Source organism: Girardinichthys multiradiatus, chromosome 20 (assembly GCF_021462225.1).
Source record: "Girardinichthys multiradiatus isolate DD_20200921_A chromosome 20, DD_fGirMul_XY1, whole genome shotgun sequence".
NCBI classification, from domain to species: Eukaryota; Metazoa; Chordata; class Actinopteri; order Cyprinodontiformes; family Goodeidae; genus Girardinichthys; species Girardinichthys multiradiatus.
The window spans coordinates 8,048,418-8,067,149 of NC_061812.1; the positions used below are offsets into that span (position 1 = coordinate 8,048,418).

Genomic DNA, 18,732 nt, shown 5'->3' on the forward strand with positions numbered 1-18,732 from the left:
CTTAGAATGATCAAGCTGTATTTGAGTTGCCTATGATTAAAGATAATTTAAAGGACTCCGAATCAACAGTTTAAAACCAGAGAATACATCACATAAGGGTTGATACACACTGCATGCATACTTCTAGGATTATTAAAAGGGTATTAAAATAACAATAATTTAGTTTGTAGTCATACAGTTGATAGAAGTGCAGAGCTCTGCAAATATTTTTTTTAAATTTGACGTTCTCCTACCAGTTTGAATTTACAAATTTTAAAAACATTTTTGTATGCATAACCAAACATTGACTGAAAATCTAATTACTGCCAAACGTCCAATTTATTTTTAAGGATTTGCTATGAATTGAAATATAACACCATCAGACTCGAGACTTGCTTTGTCTCATTTGATATTAAACTAGTTGGGAGAAAATATAAAATCTTCATAAAGGAATGATAGGCACTAAAGCACACAAGCAATGTGAAAGAGGAACATTCCTTCATTTTGTTGATGGCATGACAGTAACTTCTTTACCCTTTTTAACCCTTTGTGCACAAAGCACCAGCTATTAACAAATCTCAGAAGCGAAATTTAAGTAATTTCATGATGGATTTTTGAAGACAGAAAGACACTCACTGAGCGGTGGAGTTCTGCATTTTGAATATAAAGACAGGCTTTAATAGCGAGAACCGTTGTCGTACAGATCCCATCAGACTGAGAATGGACGAACTCCTTTGGGGTTGAGCTGAGAGCAAAACTGTTCACAGAGCTACCCAAAAAGGAAGGAATTTGTAATTCTTTTGAGGATGAGATTTAAATTATCAGATGATGAGAGGAGCCAGAGTTAAAGGATAAGAACAAATTAACTGCAGGTTCTCCTTCTTGGTCATTGTGACTGATTAACCACTCGCCTTTGGTCTTTTTTGATGATGTTTTTACTTCATGTCATTATAACTAAAACACTGTTGTGCAAGCACATATCCTTATTCTTATGTTTCTATCAAGAAGTCACTGGAATTTGGTAAAGAAATGCTGATGAAGATTAGAAAGAATTAGCTTTCCATTTATTGCATGTTGCAGATAACTCCTGCACCATCCATCCATGCATCCATCCATCTTTTACCATTTATAGATGTGATTTATAGATGATAGAATATCCACATGCTCTCCCAGTCCTTTGCAGGACACTTTACTCTCCCTTTTACTTAACCTGCAGGTCAGAGTGAGCTGAACCTTAAATGTTGCTGGAGCTTTTACATTTTACAACCAGACATAAGTGTGGCTCTACTCTCCCTCTGCGGCTTCTGAATTCATCCTGAGCCTTTGTTGCTCTCCCTGTTCCTCTTCACTCTCACATCTATCTGTGTCTCCCTCCATCTTGTTATTGGCATTCTTCTTCCTCCACTTTACTGCTACCTTTTGAATTCTTTCCCTTCTCCACTTTTGAAAGAATCCTTTAACACTGCCCCCTTTTCTCTGTGCCCTCCGTCTGAGTGGCCCTGTTGTATCGTCTATGTACAACGGCGTGCCGTCTGTTAGCGCTGCTCCGACATCATGGCAGCAGCATTCCGGCTATAAATAACTTGGTCTCACAGTGTTCAGTCCAAGACAAGACCGAGAGCCAGAGGGAGAGCAATCTGCTGTCTCCCTCAAGTTATGCTCGAAGGTGCAAATGAGACAGTTGACAATGTGCAACCTTCATGACCAAGACCTTTGTTATCTGTGACGCACAAAGTGCTTCTGAATTGAATCTTTTTCAGTCTGGCTAGTTATGATATGGGAGTTTTTAATTATATTGTTATTCATCCTCAGCTCCTGTGTTGCCTTCCAAAGTTGTGATTGATGGCAGTGAACGGTGTTGTCCCAATTCAAGAATAAGAACTAGCTCCAAGTTCAGTTCATGCAGGTTAAAACTGAACTGAATGTTCATAGTTCACCACCTTAACACTCTAAACTAAATTAACACTAGCCTAATTTATTCATCAAGTTTTTATAAAAGAAAGTATACAAAAATGCATAAACTATCATACACTATTTAGCACACCAACTGTGTCAGTAAAAAGCTTTGTAACCTGGCCTTTGGCAGTTTAGTTGCAACTGCTTTATTCTCTTCTGTTTTCACATAAATTGTATTTTCATTTGGCCAGATTGTTAATAAAGTTTTGTTTAAATAAATGTTCCTTAGTTCTTGTCTTTTTTTCTTTCAGTCTAACTCTCTTTCACATAACGTGCATACTGCCCTGTTAGCGATAAAAAAGTAAACTGACTGGAAAGCCACATCAAAAAATAAAGACGCACATGTATGGATACTTTTAATGTATTTTGAGAGGCGGTTCTTTTTTGATCAAATTCTGGTTCGTATTAAACATGTCTGCAGACCAAATCTTCTCTCACATCAATTAAAGACATGTGCTGTTACTTCCTATACATTGGACGGAGAGAAAATATAGAAGTGTTGGAATGCATTAAAATGCAGGTTTATTCTTCTGCTTGTCTCTGTTGTATTTACAAACTCATACCCTGCCTGCAGCAGGTTCACACACAGTAGCAACAGAAAAGAGGTTCAGATACAACTCATAATCAGTTTTGATTTAGGGCATGGGCATTCAGTTTATAATGTTAGGTTTCGAAAAGCCATGCTGTATGTTCTCAATAATGGGTCTTTTAAAGGGAAGTGTTGTACCTCTCATAGGTCGTTCAGACTGAAGTCTGATGGCCGATTAGGGTGTGACACCATGAGTTTCCAATATTTAAATATTCACAACTCTGAATTTTGGGCTTTTACTTTCTATAAGCCATAAACATTAAAATGACAAGAAATAAGGGCTTGACATATTTCACGCTACGTTTCATGAACCTATATAATATGAGTTTCACTTTCTAACATGATTGACAAAAAATATTTAAGGTTTTCAGGATATTCAGAGCAAGTGGTGGGAGACAGAAGAACTCTAGCAAAAATAACATAACTCTTAGACAATGTCTCCCATGCCATTTATAAAGCTGTTGAAGAGCTGCAAAGCTCCTTCAGTGACAGATTTCAGCATCCTAGGTGCACAAAGGAGCACTGTCATAGGTCCTTCCTCCCAGCAGCTGTTAGACTTTATAACCATCACTGTTCCCAAAACACCCAATACATGTTTACATCCCTGTGTGGGTTGAGATTCCTTGAACCCAAAAAAAATCAGTTGACAAACAGAATGAAGCCATTTACAATCTTTATTTTTAAAAATATTTAAAAATATGTTTAAAAAAATTTTATATTTAAAAATATTGCTGCTCTTGATGCAGGATCAGAGATTCCAAATCCTGGGATCTGGGATCTCTGGATACAGAGCTCTCTGATCCTGACCAGGAATCACAGGAAATATGACAGATTTGCACAGTCGTGTTCATATCTGGACTGACCAACCAGTCAGCGTTATTCCAGATGTGAAGTTAAAAAAAAACCAGGGGAGACCTGTGAGCAGATGATGTTCAGGAACTTGTAGAGCAACCATTGAAACTTTGAAGATAAGTGATTGTACTCAGACTGGGTCTGGGGAGGCAAAGAGCAGTGGTTCACATGGCAGAAAAAGGGTTGTTTTCTTAATGACTTGGTTTGCTGTGGCTGAAAGGGGCTTTTATCCTGGAGAACACAGGTTGAGATATTTAGGCAGGCACAGGTGAGCATAATTAAGTGATTGAGTAATCATTGGTAAGGAGTACAGTGAGATATGGAAACTATTCATGGAAACAGTCAAGGTATGACATGAAAAGAGTCCAGAAACATGAATCATGACATCCTCCTGGTATTTGCACAGTTTTTCCATTTCTTCTTATTAATTAATTAACCTGACATTCATCAGAAACTAAACTGATCTAAGCTTCCATATCGTTCTACATCTGTGAGCGCTACTCAGTGACATTAGACAAAACTAAACTACCATGATGTTACCGCTGGAGCCTAAGAAAGTAGAGAATAAAGCATGTGCAAAATAATCATCTCAATTAAGCCCACCAATAAATTTCTGCCAACAAATAAAAAAACTATTGTTGTAAATGGAACAACAAAACATGAGGTGACTTGTTCAGTAATATGGCAAAAAAAAAAAAAAAAAATCAGGGTCAGATGCCTGAGAACAGCGATTGTGTCAACAATATCATGGATTAAAACCAAAAGATTTCCAGAAAGCAAGTTGCAGACCCTTTCATCACTTTGTTTTGAGGTGTTTTTTGTTTTGTTTTAGAGATCTGCTCTCAGTCTGGGCGTGGGAATTTGTGGACTGATGCTTCTACATCGAGCCTTGATCCCTTAAGCTAGCTGTCATCCAAAATAACATCATTCTGATTCTTCCTCTTTTGTTGACAAAGAAGTTGAAAATAATGCATTATGATGTTTTAGTGGTAACTATCTCTAGTTTCTTGGGAAAGTCTTGTTTTTGCTATAACATGAGGCTGATTGAGATTTTCTGCTCTTGGACATATGGGATATATAGCACTGCACATATTGTGATTGCACAGTCCATTAGCTTTCATTCTGTTTTTTGCCTCTCTGACAGAGATGACAAGCCTCCCGTCCTTTCTTGGCTAACATCCTGACCTTTAAACCTTCTGTGTGTCACTCTACAGTTGAACAGAAAAAAAGGTTTATCTTTTAAAAAAAAAAGTCTGTGTGCTTTTAAGAGTTACTGCCCAAAAGATCTTAATGTGACTTGAAAAAAAGTTTTTTTCTTTATGCTCCCTGCATGTTTGCTTTTTTGTCCTTTTTGTTTCAGTGCAGTTAAAAAGAGTTTGCGTATGCCTTATTTTTTTTCAGGTGACAGTAACCCCAAAGAGAGCAGCCCCTTCATCAACAGCAGTGAAGCTGCCGCTGAAAAGAGCCAGCAATATGACGGCAAGAACATGGCCTTGTTTGAGGTAAAATCTGCTCTGCACAAACACACACTCATACATGCAGAGGTTTAATACACATGTTCAGCAGTGAAAGGTGGATGCAGGGTTTACTCATTCTCACTATTGAGTTTTTGAAAAGGCCCCCTGACATCGATTAATGAGGGTTGTTATTGTGTGAAGGGCATGTCAGAACCTTGTGTTAATGCAAGCAACTCTAACACTGTTACAGCTTAAAAAATGCAATTTATCTCAGCTCTGCACAAATGTACAATGCTCAAAAAAATTAAAGGAACTCTTTGAAAACATCAGCTTTCAATTGGGAAAAAAAAATCAAGCTGAATATCGATACTGTTATGGAATGCGCAATGTGTTAGGAAAAAAAATTATGCTACATCATTTGATGAAAATGAAAACTGTCAACCCACCAAGGGCTTAATCCATAGTCACTGAGACATTTTAACTGAAAAACTGACTAGTCTATTTGCTGAAATGTAATTGCAGCAACTCAAAAATGTGCTCAGTAGTTTGTATGGCCCCCACATGCTTGAATGCATGCCTGACAATGTCGGAGCATGCTCCTTATGGGATGACAGATGGTGTCCTCCTCCCACATCCTGACCAGGCCATCACTGAGTTCCTGGACAGTCTCAGATGCAACCTTGTGGCTTCGGTTGGACCTCAGCATGATGTACCAGAGATGTTCTGTTGGATTTAGGTCAGGTTAGCATGGAGGAAAGTCAATGGTATCACTTCCTTCATCCAACAGAAACCGCCGGCATACACTTGGCAAATGACTTGGTATTATCATGCAGCAGGAGGAACCCAGGTCCCACTGCACCTGGAAGGATCTAACATTGGGTCTATGGAATTCATCTCAATACCTAATTGCAGTCAAGGTGGCATTGTTTAACCTGTACAGGTCTGTGCGTCCCTCCATGGAAATGCTTCCTGAGACCAACACTGACCAAACCGATCATGCCGGACAACATTGCAGGCAGTATGATGTTCTCCACAGCTTCTCCAGACCCTTTCATGTCTGTCACATGAGCTCAGAGTAAACCTGCTCTTATCTCTAAAAAGAACTGGGAGCCAGTGTTAAACTTGCCAAATCTGGTGTTCTCTAGCAAATACCAGTTGAGGTCCATGGACCACAGGGTCTACTAGAGGACATAAGGCCCTCAGGCCACCCACAAGAAATTTTATCTAATGGTTTGGTCAAATGCATTCATGCCAGTGGCCCTGCTGGAGGTCACTTTGTAGGGCTCTGGCAGTACTCATCCTGTTCCTCCTTGTACAAAGGGGAGACAGCAAATCTTTGGGCAATGGTTCGTATTGATGTGTCATCCTGGGGGAGTTGGACTGCCTGTGGGGTCAGAAACTGACCCTGGTCAAATGCAAAACTACTGAAAAGCAATCAAAAAAACGAGAAGGAAAAAAATGTCTGTGGCCTCCAGGTGCAAAACCATTCCTGTTTTTGGGGTTTTCTCATTGTTGCCCCTTTAGTGTTGTTAATTTTATTAACACCAAAACAGCTGACACTGATTAACAACCCCATCTACTACTTAACTCACCAGATCCATATTTTAGTAGTTTAACTGACTTGATATTGTACACCGATTAAAAAGTGTTCCTTTAATTATTTTGAGCAGTGTATTTACAATCTGCAGTCAGTGGGATTATGATAAGGAACTAATAAGGAACATTGTGAGAGTTCTTCCTGTGGTTCCTTGAAATTCACAAATTTAAAGATAGCTCTTGAATCAATCAAGTCACCAGTTATATACCACTCATTTATAGAAACCTCACACCTCTGCTAACTGATGATATCTATGTATTGATGTCTTTGTAGGAGGAGATGGACACCAGGCCTATGGTGTCCTCTCTTCTTAGCAGCCTGGCCAACTACTCCAACCTTCCCCAAGGCTGCAAGGAGCACGAGGAGGCTGAGAACAACGAGGCAGAGTCAGCGCGGAAGAAACCTGTCAAGGTACCCACCATTAATGCGATCTTAAATTGCAAATCAGTCATAACATCAAAACCACTGATCTTTTGTACTGAGTCGATCAGAAAACATCCCAGAGTCATTGTGCCGTCAGTAGCTGATCTTTTTGTCAGATCTTTTGACTCCCGCCAACTTTTCTTTTGCTATCATATCCAACAGATGTCTTATTTAAGTTTAAGAATTACATTTCAAGTCAACATTCCAAAGCTGTCTAGAACCTAATCAAGGACCAGGATGAAGTGACAGGATTATGGTCAGCCTGATGCACTTGGGGTGCGAATGTTAGCAGATGCTGTTCAATCTAACTGATGAACTACTACTGCTCAAGCTGCTAGACTCAATGCAGATTTTTGATAGAAAGGTGTTAATACACTCTGTGTAGTTTGTTGCATATGGGGCTGTATTACCAAATCCCTGTGCTGACCCCTGTCCACCACCAAATATAGCCACATTGGCTTCAGAGCATGTAATCTGGACCAGAAAGCAATGGAAGCAGGTGGCCTCATTTGATGAATCATATATTATTTTACATCACATGGATGGTTAGGTGTGGGTGCATCACTTACATGGGAAACACGTGGCACAAGGATGCAACACGGGAAGAAGACAAGCCTATGGAGGCAGTGTGATGGAAAGATCCTGCTGGGAAACTTTGGGTCCTGCCATCCATGTGGATGTTACTTTGACATGCATCACTTACATGAACATTGTTGAAGATCCTGTACATTGCTGGTGTAGTTTCTCAGTCAATCATAAAGGCCTAAAATAAGAAGCAACTTGACTTTTTTTACATTTTACCTCCCATCCAAAAGGCATCTTCATTTCTGTGAATTTTTATTCTAAATTGTAATCCAATCAAGCATCTTTCGGATGTGTGGGTTAAACAAGTCGGATCTATTGTGCTTTCATCTTGCAATGTATGGGATGTAAAGGACCTGCTGCTAACATGTCAGTCAAAGATGCCACAGCACATCTTCAGGGGTCTAATGAAATCCATGCCTCGACAGGTCAGGGCTGTTTTGGCAGTAAACGTGGGGACGAACGCAGTGTTAGGCAATAATGTTATGCTTGGTTGGTATATTTTGATGCTAAAAGACAGCACTGTTTTTTATTGACTTTGCAATTGCAAGGATGTGAGAACATAAGATTGTGGCACCTGTCAAGGTAACATTAATCTAGACAGCAAAAGGTAATATTACAGCATACTGCCTTCATAGTCTGACCCCATTTGCTCAGTCTGTCCTGGTCCCTTGCCTTCCTCTGATACCTGGTGTACTTGAACAACAGATAGGACTTGTAAAAACTAAAAGACTGTGTTTGTTAGACCAAAAAAAACCTTCATCCATTGGTGTGTTGTTCAGTTTGGATGCTCATTTGGCCACTGTAGTCTCCTGAGACCTTGGGAATGCAGCCCGATTGGTTATCTGCTTCCCCATGACACTACTTTGATCAGTTTATGGGTATTCTGAATCACATTTCCGTGGCCTCTTTCCACCAGAACTGTAGCTGTGGATGTTCAATTTCTGAGCTGTCTAGTGATCTTAACAAGGCTGCAGTCAGAGTTTCTCAAATCCTTAGTTTTGCCCGTTTTTTTCCTTTCAGCACATTAATGTTGTGAGCAGCAAATTCACTTGTTTTCTAATAAATGCTGTCCTCCACCAACAGCCATTATAATTACAAAATCAATATTTTTTCACCCAATCTGTCTCTGGTCAGAATGTTATAGCCATCTAATGGGTAATCAGTCAAAACTGTGTTGTAGTGAACACTATGATTCTGGAATGTGCAACAAAAAGATTAGGTTTTTCATGAATTCCTGTTCCCTCATTTTTAACCTCAGGCACATGTTTAAAATCATCATACTGTTGTCCACTGCTTATTCTCCAACTTATCAATGGAGTAAAATTTTGCTGAAGATGAGCAGCGATGAAGCATAGACCAATGGCACTCTGCAATATAGATAATAAAATTGTAATGATAGTTTAAGCTGTCTGCACAAAAGGCCAGGCTTTTGTTATGAAACATTATTCCCCATAAAATAAATTACTAAAATCAACTTACTCCAATCTTCGTTCTGCTTGATATGAGTTTGCATGCATCAATACATCACTTTCCCATTCATTTAAATTTGGAGCAATAATGTTATTTATTCTACAGTCAATAAATAAAATTACCTCCTAAGCCAGTAAGGGCTCTTACCGTATCCTTATTTTTTCCTGGATAGTCATTATGGATTGCAAATATAGATTTGTTCTCCAAATAAGTTCTCATTGTGAATCCCTAAGAGACGAGATTCCTAATATTTTGTGAACACACTCATTGGACATCCAGTAAAAATTGTGCTGAGAACTTGTCAATCATTCTGTGTTGATAATAAAAATCCCCTGTTCATGTTGCTGGATTGCATCTTAAATGCCACCAACTAATTAGTTTCTGCAAAACCCTACCTTGCTGTTTTCTGCTGTTGGAAGTTGAGCTGCCAGTAGGATAGAGTTTCATTTTTACAATTATCCCCAGGGCTTGATTGACATAGATGCACCTACATTATCAATCCTGTGGGAAATTAGTATTTATGACAGTCAGCAGAGTGTTATTTTGCATAACTAAAATGATAAAAGATAATGCAGACAATGAAGGATATAAAAATAGCTGTGGCAGTCTGGCAGACAGTGACTTTCAGAAGTTTCTTACTTCAGTCAGCCCATGTGATGTAGGGCAGCGTTAAGGCATGGAAAAGCCAGTGCAGTGACAGGTTGACAGCTTTTTTTTTTTACCTTTGAAACATCTGTTATTTCAGGTGTCCAATCAGCTGGAGATTCTCTCTCACTTTCTGCTTTTGTCAAGATTTGTTCCTGTCACTTTTCCTCTCCTCTCTGTTCCTTTGGTTTGATTTGCTTTGACACAGGTGTTCCGTTTGTGTTTCTACCTAGGAGCAAATCAATGTTGATGACCTAAGAGACCGTAGTACCCACAGTATCAGATACTCTTAGCAGATGAGTCCGGCAGATATACAACAACCTTTAAAAACAGCAGGAGTGATATCATTTCAACAAACTACTACACTGAGGAACAAGCTGTTGGTTTCCTGATTACTCTAGAGGTATAGTGGGGTAACAGAAGTGAATCTTTCAGTTTTCTATAGATTATGTGTTATTAGTGGATTGAGTTTAGCTGTTGGTGACAGGAATGGTTTATTTATATATATAGTTTTTTTACTGTAGCCACATTATTTAATTGTGTTTTAATTGTCTTCACATCTGAGCAGTAGTGTTGGCTCAGGTATTCACACCTTTCCAGACAATAGTACCAAGACACATTTCCCCTGAGCCTTAAGACATGAAGAGAACACATTATTCTGGTATGAGCAATATTTTTTAAGATGAAGGAAAATAAAGAAAATGAAATATTTCTGTTTCCAAGGATTTTTTGACATCAGTTCATTGGATCAAGGCAAAGTTTTGAATGGAACTAGTTTTATTCCTGTACTAACTGTAACCATACAATATTACATTATTCTCTCAGTGTGTTCAACCATCCAGATGACTTTGCTTTGTGCAAGCACTTTTGAAAGCATCAGCGGGAACGATTCTTCTTGGGAGTATTTTCAATTTATATAGCTAATCCACACCAGACATTATATATTATTAACAATACATTTCTGTGCTATGAAATGTTCAGATGTTAAGTTTTTTGTTAAGTTCATAGAAACACCATTTTCCAAACACGCATTGTAGATGGACAGTCCTTCACACCATTTGAACATCTACTTTTCATGTTATGATTATTGAAGGTAAACAGTAATATTGGAAACATGTAGGCTTAGCACCACTATAACATGCACTGTGAGTAGCTCTAATCTCTCATAAAAACCTATTAAAATAAATGAATATTTGCAGCTGTAATGTGATGAAATGTGAAAAAGGTCAAGAGGTATGAATACATTTAAAGGGTCTTGTGATGTCATTTTTAGTTCCTCAGACGAAGTTTTTTCTTTTTTGTTTTCTTGTGGGACTAGTGGCCTTTATTTTTCACAGTATTTCGACTCTAAGCTGACAGAAAAGGGTTGGAGAGAGGGGGAAGACATGCAGCAAAGGTCGTATGAGCCAGAGGTCAAACCTCCACGGGCTGACTAAATATGGGTCGCATGTTTAACCCCTGCGGGACCGCCGTGCCACCTTACACCTTAATTTAATACTCGGGATGATTATTAAGCTTTCAGGACCCTGAATAGAATAAGATCATTGATCAGTATTAGGCGACAACACAACTCGTGATATTTTTGACAAAATACAGGAAAATATTGCAGAAGAACTGCTTATTGTTGAATGCTGAAGATGAGCTAGAAGTAGACCAACTATATGTTAACATACATTTTGCACACAACCAATACAAAAATATCTAATTCTATTAACATATAAATTCTCAGATATTTTAAAAATAAACAAAAAGACAGGGTCTTTAAATGACATTTTCCCTCACTGTTAGAGCTGCAATAATTACAAGAAAAAATAATTGCTTCTGGTGATTCTGGTGTTTATATCATATTCATCATTTTACTTTGTTGGTCTTTTTGTATTGAATTTTATTGTATTTTGTAGCTCTTGAAACTTAATTTTATGAATGAAAATCTGCTGCCTAAATAAACCTTACCATCTGATGCTTAAGTAAAATTTTTACCATTCTTCACTATGAGATTTTGGACTTTCGACTTGTTCCATAGAGAGAATACTCAATAATCCACTAAACGTACCAACATTTCAAAATTAAACAAAATGTACAGTTGTAGTCAAACGTAATAGTTATCATTCTTACATAAAGGATCTAAATACTTTATTGACCTCTTAATTATACATACAAACTGTTCAGTTCAGTGTGGTTAAAGAACAGATGGTAAACGTGTCCCATGTGAAATCTAAATGGTGCAAGCAATGTGGAGAGCATTGCATTTAATGTATGTGATAAAGCACTGGCTAAAACCATGAAGTACTTAAAAACTTAAAATATTAAGGAAATTCCATCTTTTCTATCGTTATAGCTCAATGCAAATCTGCTCTCTTTGTTGGTAATCTTACAAACAACTTTGACTCTTGGTCAGTGTTATTTGCAACATAAATTACATTTAAAAATAGATGTGATTTCCGCAGTTATTATTCATTGGTTCAAACACACTAAATTTCCTTAGTAAACGTTTTAGGAGGAAGTTTGCTTCATATATCTTGCTGGAGAATAAAGCAGAATTCGTCACTTCAGATATTGACCCTCAAGTCAATATCTGAATAATCCTGACCTTCATCTGTTAGTAAATTAACCAGGTCAGTTAATAGTAATATAAAACATAGCATAAACCTCTTTTTTGGATTTGTATTCCAGGCATGAATCATAGTGTCACTTGTCCAAACGCCTTTAGTCTCATGCCAGCAGAACTTGTCACTGAACTAGTACTCATACTAGATCTCTATCTATGGAAATGTTAGGATTACCTAGCTGGCCTTTTAATGTTTATGTCTCAGTAATCCAGTTAAACCTGGGCTACCAGCTTCTTTGTTTGAATGAATACAAGGAAGTACAGTATATCAGTGTCCGTTGGAGCGTTTTCTCCGAGGGGGGGCTATAAAATGATTCTGTGGATATATATATATCTCTATATATATATATATATATATACACAGTATACAGGGGTTGGACAATGAAACTGAAACACCTGTCATTTTAGTGTGGGAGGTTTCATGGCTAAATTGGACCAGCCTAGTAGCCAGTCTTCATTGATTGCACATTGCACCAGTAATAGCAGAGTGTGAAGGTTCAATTAGCAGGGTAAGATCACAGTTTTGCTCAAAATATCAAAATGCACGCAACATTATGGGTGACATACCAGATTTCAAAAGAGGACAAATTGGTGGTGCACGTCTTGCTGGCGCATCTGTGACCAAGACAGCAAGTCTTTGTGATGTATCAAGAGCCACGGTATCCAGGGTAATGTCAGCATACCACCAAGAACCACATCCAACAGGATTAACTGTGGACGCAAGAGGAAGCTGTCTGAAAGGGATGTTCGGGTGCTAACCAAAAAACATAAAACCACGGCTGCCCAAATCACGGCAGAATTAAATGTGCACCTCAACTCTCCTGTTTCCACCAGAACTGTCCGTCGGGAGCTCCACAGGGTCAATATACACGGCCGGGCTGCTATAGCCAAACCTTTGATCACTCATGCCAATGCCAAACGTCAGTTTCAGTGGTGCAAGGAGCGCAAATCTTGGGCTGTGGACAATGTGAAACATGTATTGTTCTCTGAGTCCACCTTTACTGTTTTCCCCACATCTGGGAGAGTTACGATGTGGAGAACCCCCAAAGAAGCGTACCACCCAGACTGTTGCATGCCCAGAGTGAAGCATGAGGGTGGATCAGTGATGGTTTGGGCTGCCATATCATGGCATTCCCTTGGCCCAATACTTGTGCTAGATGGGCGCGTCACTGCCAAGGACTACCGAACCAGTCTTGAGGACCATGTGCAGCCAATGGTTCAAACCTTGTATCCGGAAGGCGGTGCCGTGTATCAGGATGACAATGCACCAATACACACAGCAAGACTGGTGAAAGATTGGTTTGATGAACATGAAAGTGAATTTGAACATCTCCCATGGCCTGCACAGTCACCAGATCTAAATATTATTGAGCCACTTTGGGGTGTTTTGGAGGAGCGAGTCAGGAAACCTTTTCCTCCACCAGTATCACGTAGTGATCTGGCCACTATCCTGCAAGAAGAATGGCTTAAAATCCCTCTGACCACTGTGCAGGACTTGTATATGTCATTCCCAAGACGAATTGACGCTGTATTGGCCGCAAAAGGAGGCCCTACACCATGCTAATAAATTATTGTGGTCTAAAACCAGGTGTTTCAGTTTCATTGTCCAACCCCCTGTATATATATATAAATACACACCCTCCATTTCCGCTACCTGTGGGACCCCTTTTCTTTTCAAATGGTTATAATCAGTCTGACAGAGGTACCCCCAATCCTTGTGGTTTTCGTAAACAATGGCCACCAGTGGGCTCTAGATGAACTTCATCAGTTTATTATTTTACTGAGGACCCCTACGCATAGCCCATTATAAAATGGCCGAACGGTAATACTGTAATACAGTCGTTTATTCAAACCTCCCCAACAACCACACACCATTCCAAACCCCTTGTTTGGAATATATATATATATATATATATATATGGAATATATATATATATATATATATATATATATATGTATGCATGGTGGTAATATGTAAATGAGATTCTTGTAGCTTTTCTATGGAATAGGATCTACTGCTCATGTACAACTTCTAACGACTCGTTTGCAAAGATTTCTGCACTCCCAGAGCAGAAATATGTCTCCAATAAATACGAAACAAAATAAAAGTTTACTCATTAATCATCATTAATTATAAAATATTTATCTTGCACATTTAAAAAAACAATTGTATTACATTATTTTTGTCTTTCAATGTAATGTGATGTGATGAGTGGTGGGGCGATGCCCTAGTGCCCTCAATTTTCCATCCGCCACTGATATCCATTACTCTTTTTTTAATTATATCATACAGCAGTGTGCATAATCCTGACCTTCATCTGTTAGTAAATTAACCAGACCAGTTAATAGTAATATAAAGCATAGCATACACCTCTTTTTTTGGATGAATATTCCAGGCACGAATCATAGTGACATTTGTCCAAACGCTTTTGCTCTTAGCCTTTTATAGCCTAATGTTCCCTCACGTAAACGTTGTTTCCTTTCTGGGTGCTTTATGATCCCACTTTCAGCTCTACCCTCAAACTCTCCCCCTCACATCCTGCCCCTGTCTCATTAGACCAATGTACCAGATTGGTATTCCCATCAGTGGCCCTCTCAAGGATGAATCCTGATTCTTCTCAATTTGAGTTATTTATTACAGCTGGGCTAAATAGAAATTTCACAGCTCATGTATTGTTCAGCTAACTGGTTCAGCTGAAGGTTTTGTTTGATGGAAGGTTTGATTAATACTCACTGTATATGAGAAGCCATGCCTTGATAGGCAAACGTGGTAATAAAAAGTAAATTCAACTCTGTCTATAAATTGGCAATACATTTGATCAGTGCTGTCAGCTGCAGCTCACAAACACAATTACTGTCCTAAAAATAAGGAAAAACATTAAAATAAGTTTTTAAAAAACTGCGCTTTTTATCAATAGCATTTAATCACATTTTTAAAGATTAACATGAATGCTTTCCCGGAACTGACAGTGGAACAGTAGTTTTAAAGAAGACTACAAAAATAACCTGTTATTTCACTCACCTATTTAAAAGACACAATATATCCAGAGCAGGGCGTGGCAGTGGTGCAAGGGTAAAACGTGCAACCCATGTTCTAAGGCTTCAGTTCTCGCCACAGTTGTCATACATTCTACTCCTGGCCCAGACGACTTTGCTGCATGTCTTTAACCCCTTTTCTGTCGAAAAAATCAGAAAGATAAATGCCACTAGTGCCACATAAATATTAAAAACAAAAAAATCCTGGACAGTGCTTCTTTTTCTTGACTTAAAGGCAGACTTTCTGGATGACATTATTAACTGAATCTTGGCTAATGCTGTGCTAATTTGTTGGATAATCTATTTACCTTTCAGATTCACCTGTTCTCTGTTCTGTCATGTGTTGATTCTGACCTGAATTTCAGAGAGGCTGAATTTGAAATTGGGTGCAGCGGAACAACATGTGGATCAGTACATAAGTAAATCTCCAGTCGGAACTGCCAGTGACATATAGAGATTTGTGAAGACTTTTTTATCTGGAGTATTCTAGAAACACTTGTATTTGTCATTTCCTTCTCCGATACACAAAAGGCCAAAAGTGGTTCAGTGTTTTACAGACAACTGTTGGCTTTTACTTGTCTGTGCACACACAAACCAACCCAACTACAGATTGACTGTTTTATCCACAGCCGGTCATCGAGGCGGATGTTTGCTGGCCTCTCTTCTTACTGTCTGTTTAATAATTCAACACACCTGAGCAGAAACACATTTGCCCAATCAGCTCCTGTTTGGCCAGCAAAGCGTGGAGAGCTCCCATTCTGCCACCATCTCGCTTGTTAAACCCCCCCCCCCCCAACCCCATACCTCATCTGAACACTCTCGCTCCACTTCACGCCTCTATTTCTGCTGGAAATGAAAGTAATGAAACAGTACATGCACTTCCCTCCTCTCACCGCTCAAGAAGAGAAACAAAACAAAATTATGTTGCATACTCTTTGATGAATTATGAAATTGATAAATTAAACATCAAATGCAACAATTCCACTGATCTGCAATAGCTGTGAAAACATCAAAGGAGTTTACTCATATTACATTCAAATATGCAGTCCTGCACAGAAATGACTTCTGACAGCAAAACTTTAAAAAACAGTGCATCTCTAACAAGAAAGTATTAAAACGAGTCATTTGTCAATGCAGCTTGAAGGAACTCTATATAGATTTGGTCAGGAGAGACACAGTCTTTCTGAGGTTTATACACTGGACTAGAGTGTTGGCACCTTGGTAATTTTTCCCTCTGTTTAACAACTGTTTTCAAATAACAAGATGCACTTGACTTTGTTTTGATTTTGATTTACCAAACCTAGAAAGTCAGGCTTTGTATAAGTTAGTAAAATTACAGCATCGTTCGTAATAATTGCTACAACCTGGTAAAAATCTATGAAAAGCCTTAAAATGGACACTGCTGGAAAAAAAAGGAACACTTTGAAAACACATCAGATCTTAATTGAAAAAATATATTGCTAGATATCGTTACTGATGTGAAATGGGTAATGTATAAAGAACAAAAGGATGCCACATCATTTGATGAACATGAAAATGATCAACCCACAGAGGGCTTAATCTGAAGTCACTGAGAAATTTAAACCAAAAAACTGATGAAGCAGGCTAGTCCAATTTGCTGAAATGTCATTTCAGGAACTCAAAATGGTACTCAGTAGTTTGTGTGGCCCCCATATTCTTGTATGCATGCCTGACAACATCAGGGTATGCTCCTTATGAGATGACAGATGGTGTCCTGCAGCATCTCCTCCCAGATCCTGACCAGGACATCACTGAGCTCTTGGACAGTCTGAGGTGCAGCCTGGTGGCGTTAGATGGACCCAAACATAATGTCCCAGAGATGTTCTATTGGATTTAGGTCAGGCCAGCATGGAGACCATGGAGGCAGCTGCCTACATAGTCTTGCCACATTAGGGTTAGACATTTCCATTCTAAAGTAGGAACCCAGGACCCACTGCACCCGCAAAGGGTCTAACAATGTGTCAAAGGATTTCATCTCCTAGTGGCAGTCAGGATGCCATTGTTTATCCTGTACAGGTCTTTGTGTCCCTCCATGGTGTAGGTGCGGCATGCTCGCACGAGTCTAGACCTCGTGCGTTTTTTCATACGCGACACATTTCTTTGTACAAAAAAAAGGTCTGGAGTCTGTTCTCAAGTTTGTGACTTTTACTCAAGTTGAAAGAATAAAACACAAAGGTACAGACTCAAAAATATAGTGACGGTCAAAGAACTATGTTACTGCTGAGGTGCTAGGCTTCTGTCTGAAAAGTTTTCTTCTTCTTCTACTAAATGTTCACAGCCAATCAGAAGGCACCACGCAATGAGCTTCAACAAGTAAGATTACAGATGCCTATTTACTTCCAACAGTAGAGTAACAACTATAACTCACAGTTACAAATACAAAAAAATAACATAGTATTAAGCTTCAATTATGCATATGGCTCCTACATTTTCCGGCTCCTAATTGACTATGTATTAACATATCAATTACCAACTCTACTAAAATTACATCGGAGCCTTGAGTATTGCAACAACTTACAGTGTTTAAAGTTTTCTAAACTTGGTTACAAACAAACCGTTAAGGAAAATGTATTTATTCTCCTTGCAACAAACACAGCTTTGTAATCGGCCTTTGGATGATGCTCGTGCTCGTCTTGACATCTGCACTCCAGACTATCCCTCTGGATATGCATGGATATGCCTGCCCAGACCAATACTTAACCAACTCTCTCTGAGTCTCCTCCTCTCTCCTGCTCTCTGTGTCAGATGTTCAGTTACTCCTCTGCCTCCTTTAGTGATAATGGTAATAAATGTAGCATTTTTGTAGCTTTGGAGGCGAGGGTGTCGGAATTGAAGGCCCCTTAGCCAGCATGGAGCCACCGAGGGTATCTCCCCATAGCAGTCCTTCAGCAGAGACCGCGCAGCCGGGGCCTCAGGCTGGCTGGGTGACAGTACGTAGAAAGCATAGTCCTAGATCCCAGCCCACAGGTCACCACCAACCCGTCTGCGTTTCTAACAGATTTTCCCCGCTCAGCGACACACCCGCTGAGAAACCAACTCTGGTAATTGGCAGCTCCATAGTCAGAAACGTGGCACTAGAGACACCAGCGACCATAGTCAAATGTCTGTCAGGGGCCAGAACGGGCGACATCAAATCCTACCTGAAACTGCTGGCTAAGGATAAGTGTAAATACAGTAATATTCACAGTTATTACAGTTATTCACACTGGCGGTAATGACACCCAGTTACGTCAATCGGAGGTCACCAAAGTTAGTGTGGCTTCGGTGTGTAAGTTTGCCAAAACAATGTCGGACTATGCAATTTTCTCTGGTCCCCTCGCTGATCTGACCAGTGACAATATGTTTAGCCGCATGCTGTCATTCAACTGCTGGCTGTCTAGGTGGTGTCCAGAAAACGATGTGGGCTACATTGATAATTGCCGAACATTTTGGGGAAAACCTGGTCCGATCCGGGGAGACGGCATCCATCCCACTTTGGATGGAGCAGCTCTTCTTTCTAGGGATCTGGCCGTAT

At 39.3% G+C, this 18,732-nt stretch overlaps 1 protein-coding gene across 3 annotated transcripts in view; it reads left to right on the forward strand.

The window, feature by feature from the left end:
- slc12a5a (solute carrier family 12 member 5a) overlaps window positions 1-18,732 on the forward strand; it is a 233,407-nt gene that overhangs the window by 151,012 nt on the left and 63,663 nt on the right. For all 3 annotated transcript variants that reach the window (XM_047348014.1, XM_047348015.1, XM_047348016.1), the window contains exons 2-3: window positions 4,778-4,878; window positions 6,704-6,841. In XM_047348014.1, coding sequence (XP_047203970.1) covers window positions 4,778-4,878; window positions 6,704-6,841 — 239 coding nt within the window. The remainder of the gene's footprint in view (window positions 1-4,777; window positions 4,879-6,703; window positions 6,842-18,732) is intronic.